Source organism: Chrysochloris asiatica, unplaced genomic scaffold, assembly GCF_000296735.1.
Source record: "Chrysochloris asiatica unplaced genomic scaffold, ChrAsi1.0 scaffold00036, whole genome shotgun sequence".
Classification (NCBI taxonomy): domain Eukaryota; kingdom Metazoa; phylum Chordata; class Mammalia; order Afrosoricida; family Chrysochloridae; genus Chrysochloris; species Chrysochloris asiatica.
The window spans coordinates 18,306,933-18,312,104 of record NW_006408554.1 but is presented as its reverse complement, the minus strand read 5'-3'; the positions used below and the strand labels follow the sequence as shown (position 1 = coordinate 18,312,104).

General features: G+C 39.0%; 1 protein-coding gene across 1 annotated transcript in view; it reads right to left on the bottom strand.

Moving 5' to 3' along the window:
- TTPA (tocopherol (alpha) transfer protein) overlaps positions 1-5,172 on the bottom strand; it is a 73,205-nt gene that overhangs the window by 10,769 nt on the left and 57,264 nt on the right. Inside the window, exon 4 of the mRNA XM_006860081.1 lies at positions 1,245-1,355. Coding sequence (XP_006860143.1) covers positions 1,245-1,355 — 111 coding nt within the window. The remainder of the gene's footprint in view (positions 1-1,244; positions 1,356-5,172) is intronic.

Sequence of the window (5,172 nt, the reverse complement as noted above, 5' to 3'; positions counted from 1 at the left end):
GCTCATCTGAAACCTGTCCACCATGGGTGACCCTGCTGGTATTTAAAATACTGGTGGCATAGCTTTCAGAATCACAGCAACTCACAAGTCATCACGTAAGACAAATTGACAGACCCACATGTTTAATTAATAAAAATACATAGTATTTTGAGTCCTGCTGAGGCATTGTAGGATAAACACTCGACCAAAAGATCGCTTTGAACTGCAAAGTCAGTGTTTCTAGCTTACCAGCTGCTCCTCAGAACCCTTCTATACAGGTTTGCTATGGGTGGGAGCTGACGATGGCACTTAAGAAGAGCAATTTGCATAGATAATACATTCACATGGTTAGAAATCAAAACAATTTTAAAAGATACATGTTGAAATGTCTTTCTCCCCACCCTATTTTAATCTACTTCATTCCACACCTCCATTCTGTTCACAATAGGTGTCATATGTAGGATTTCTTGCATATCCTTCTATATTTTGGTTTCTCCATTTTAAATACAAAAGGTAACATACCATAAGTATTTTGCATTTTGCTTATTTCACATTACAACATACCCTAGAAATCTTATATTACATTGTGTGGATTTACACTTGGTGGTTTCCAATTTTTGCTGCCACAAATCCCCTGGTGTATGCCTTGTTATTAAATGCCCTTGAGTTGTTTCTGACCCATAGCAACTCTGTATAGTGTTTCTTAGGAGTGGCTGGTGAGTTTGAACCACTGACCTTGCACTTCAATCCAACCTTATGGTCCAGTAAGCCGCTTATCCTACACTGCCACACTGTATATGCCTATGTATGCATATATCTGAGAATAAATTCTCAGAAGTGCAAGTACTCTAATTTTGAGAACTGTTGCCATATTGCCCTCTACAGGGAATGTATCATATTGCATTCCCACCAATATTGTGTGAGAACCCTTGTATCTCCACAATTTCATTGACTAATGTTTGATTTTTTAAAAATAGAAGTACATTTTAGTTTAGTAAGATTAATTGGCCTGTTGAGCTGTAGGATAGGCACTGGACTTCTAACTGCAAGGTCAGCAGTTTAAATCCACTAGAAGCTCTCAAAAACCCAATACAGAGTTGCTATGAGTCAGAACTGACTGTACAGCACCTAACAACAACAGCAGGAATTGGCTTCATAAAGAAACATTCAAAATTTTGGGCATAAATCATAATGTAATGCTTAAATAAAAAAGGATTGGAACCCTTGGTATAGAGGAGTAGTGATTTGAATGTATGCTTACTCACCCGGTCCTTAATTTTTTCAGTTAGAAATGGTTTAATCATGGAAAAGACAGCATGAAAAACTATTGGCTCATTTATCAAATGGATGCCACGAACTTTTAATGGAAAGGAATCCTTTTAAAAGAAAGAAAAAGTTGATTAAACGATAAAGCATACATTAATGTTATAACTATCTTCCTAGTGATACATACCTTCTTTGAACACTACTGATAATAATCTCACTGTGATTTTACTTTCAAAATGATTTCAATACAATAGCCTACTTACAGTTCACTCACTAGACTAAGACTATATCTAAACAGGTTTTTCCTCATAACTTAGGCAAACTACTTTAACAAATACTGGTATCTTTCATAAGACCCAGAGAATCTCTTCTTCAATCACAAGCTCTTTATAAAGAACCAGCGAGTAATTTGACCATTTATATCTTTTTCTCAAAACTTTTTATCTTGAAAAAGAATTTGAACTCTCATAAAAGGGTTAAAAAAAGTAAATAAACACACATCAAAAAATTTAAATTTTCAACACTGGTATAAATCTCCAACATCTAAGAAATACAGATTTAGTTACAAAGCTTAAAAAGCTAAGAGTTGAAAAAAGTCTTTATCAAATAGTTTTACATGTATTATTAACAAAGAGGCCTTTTCTCCCAAATTCTTTCATGCAAAGTTTTACTTTTAGTTCTCCTAATTCATAGTTATAAAGATGTGCCATATTTCAGAATTTTACATCCAGGCTCTTTCTATGAATTATTTTATTTTATTTTTAAAGTTTTTATTGTGAATTATGTGATAGTTTACATGGGAGAACATTAGCTTTACATTCATCCTATCATATTTCATTAGATTGCAATGATTACTATCCCCTCCATGCATCATCAAACAACCAAAGGGTACACCTCGCAAGCCTGCCTCCTGACCATCAGCACACAGCTCCTCTTCCTCCCTGAGTCTGAAGTCCCCAGCTGCTCCATCTCTCCACGTCATCATCTCTGCCTCCATCTCTGGTGTCACTGCTTCTCTGGGTAGGGTCCCACACTCCACTTTTCTCACTTAATGGTCCCAGGGACTCTGCTCCTAGACTGCAAAGTCAACCACTTCCCTCCTTTTGTTACAAAACATCTACCTTTACATTTCCAACCCTCACAGTCAGTCCTGAAAGCAATTGTTCACTATTGTATCACAAGAGTCTTATTTCCATCTGCTTTCATTAGCCCCCCAACAGATTGGAAACCACTCAGTGGAGAGTCTACCTTCCTCTGCACCCTCTGGATCTAGGCTCTCTCTTGAAAGCTTGTAAGTCAGTCACTTCTTGCCTTTGTAGCCCTACCCCCTCCCCCACCCCATTTTGGATAGCCAGTGTCTTAGCTGACCATCCCTGTCAACCCTGTGTACCGAGTGGGTAGGAGTGATCCTCACTGTAAATATTTGTTCCCTCTTTTGAGCTACTGCCTCCATAAGTATAGGTCAAGTTCATCAAATTATAGTGGATTACTCTTTTTTTCCTCTTCTTTCTTCTTCTAGTCGAGTTCTGATCATCCAGCCATTGAAGCCAGGTCAAGTGGGTACTATCTGAGAGGATGGGTGTTTTTGTGCAAATCCCCTCACTTCATATCAGCTGGATGCTTCACTCTCTGCTCTAGTCCTCTGTGGCCATGTCACTGTCTTTGGGTCCAGGAGTCCCCAGGTCTCATCATACTGTTGGCCAACTAGGTCTCAGTCTGGGTTCACAAGAGTCTATTGAATGTGGTCAGACTTAGCTCACAACTTCATTGCTCTTTTTCCCCCACTTCCCCTTATCGGGGAATAAATCACATGCCAATTCGTGTATTCCCCTAGAGTCTTAACCTTGGAATGGGGCTTGCTCTGAGGGGACCTGATCACTTGCCTTGATGGCTCCCGGGTGAACCTTATCTTGTAGTAGTCAATGGGACTGCCATTATTGTTTTTTATTTTTCCTGCTGGTCTTTCTTTCAAGAAGTATCTTCTTGTCTTCTAGCCACTCCAGGCTGGTCTGCTTGTCTTTTCAAATGGAAATTTCCCACCTCAGAATATTCTGGATGGTGTTCAGGATTCCATATGGTCTTATGCAATGCAAAGACTCCACAGGAAGCCTCTTTCACCGGGCAAGTTCTAGCCTCCTTTTAGGTATTCCAATCAGTTATAGGCTGAAGATGGACTTACAAGCTTTCTAAGGTGATGTTTCTGAGTATTCCTTTCTCTCCCCTTCAGGTGTCTATTTTACAATGGTAGGCAAGGGAAACCAAGAATCAAAAGACAGCCAAGCATCTTAACATTGTTGTTGTTGTTGTTATGTGCTGTTGAGTCGGTTCCGACCCATTCAAACCATGCCTCAATCCCTGTATCCCAGAGCCCTGTTGTTCCAAGGTTGGTCATACATCATTATTTACCTCTGTCCCACTAAGCCCATGCAAACCAGCCTAACTGTTCTCCTATCTGCCTTGTTCTTGCATTCTCTTCCCCTTTCTTGTATATTGCCCCCCCCCTTGCATAATTTTATTTCAAATCTAATTGCTGATAGTGTGGTATTGCTGTTAGATGCCATTGAGTTGGTTCAGACTCATAGCAACTCTGTATAGGGTTTCTGAGGCTGTAATATTACAGGTGGGGGCCCTGTGGCTCTGTAGGATAAGCACTGGACTGTGAAATACAAGGTCGGAAGTTTGAGCTCGCCAGCCACGCCTCAGGAGAAAGATGAGGCTTTCTGCTCTCTCAAAGATTTAGTGTTGGAAACTCTAGACAACCACAGCAGCAATCTTTACAAGGACAAAAAGCCTCATCTTTCTCCCTTGTTGGTGTAGTTAAATGCCGTCAAGTGGGTTCCGACTCATAGCGACCCTGTATAGGGTTTCCAAGGAGTGCTGCGGTTTAAACAGACCTTGCCATCCTGCGCTCTAACCCACAGCACCACCACACATCTCCCTAGGAGCAGCATTTTCCCTGAGTTTGAACTGCAGACCTTGTGGTTAGCAATCAGTGCTTACGGTACTGCACCATCAGCACTCCTAATTGTCAATATGGTAGCTATATAATTTTCATGCTGCTTATTAATTCCACTGATAGAACAGTTTGGTAAATATTGTATGTTTTACTATCGTTGCAATACTACATTAAATGGTTGCAATACTACATTAAATACTACATTAAATGGTTGTAAGTACATCCTATTTTAATTTCTAAACACAATGTTTCCAATTTTCTTATAGTAAAAATGGTGTTTCAGTGACAATTTTTATGTATGAATCAGTGTTGGATATAAGCATGATATTTGATGTAGATGACTTAGTCTGAAATGCTTGCTTCACTGCTTATTAACCATGTTTTGGCATTATTGTTTTGGCTGATCCTCCGTTTTGCCAAGCACGATGTCTTTCTCCAGAGGTTGGTCCCTCCTGACAACATGTCCAAAGAATGAGAGACAATCTCATCATCTTTACTTCTAAAGAGCATTATGGCTGTATTTCTTCCAACACAGATTTGTTTATTCTTCTGGCAGTCCATGGTACTTTCAATATTATTTGCTACCATCATAATTCAAATGTATTGATTCTTCTACGATCTTTCTTTTTCATATGCACATGAGGCAACTGAAAATACCATGGTTTGGGTCAGGTATATCATAGTCCTCAAACTGATATCTTTACTCTTTAACACCTTAAGGGCCTTTTGTAACAGATTTGCCTAGTGCAATACATCTTTTAATTTCTTGACTTCTTATTACATGAGTGCTGACTATGGGTTTGAGTAAAATGAAGTCTTTGACAACTTCTAACTTTATTTTATTTATCATGATGTTATATATTGGTCCCATTGTGAAAATTTTTATTTTCAGTACACTGAGGTGCTGAAGGCTATATAGTCTTTGATCTTCACCTGAAGTATTTTAAGTCTTCCTCACTTTCAGCAAGGAA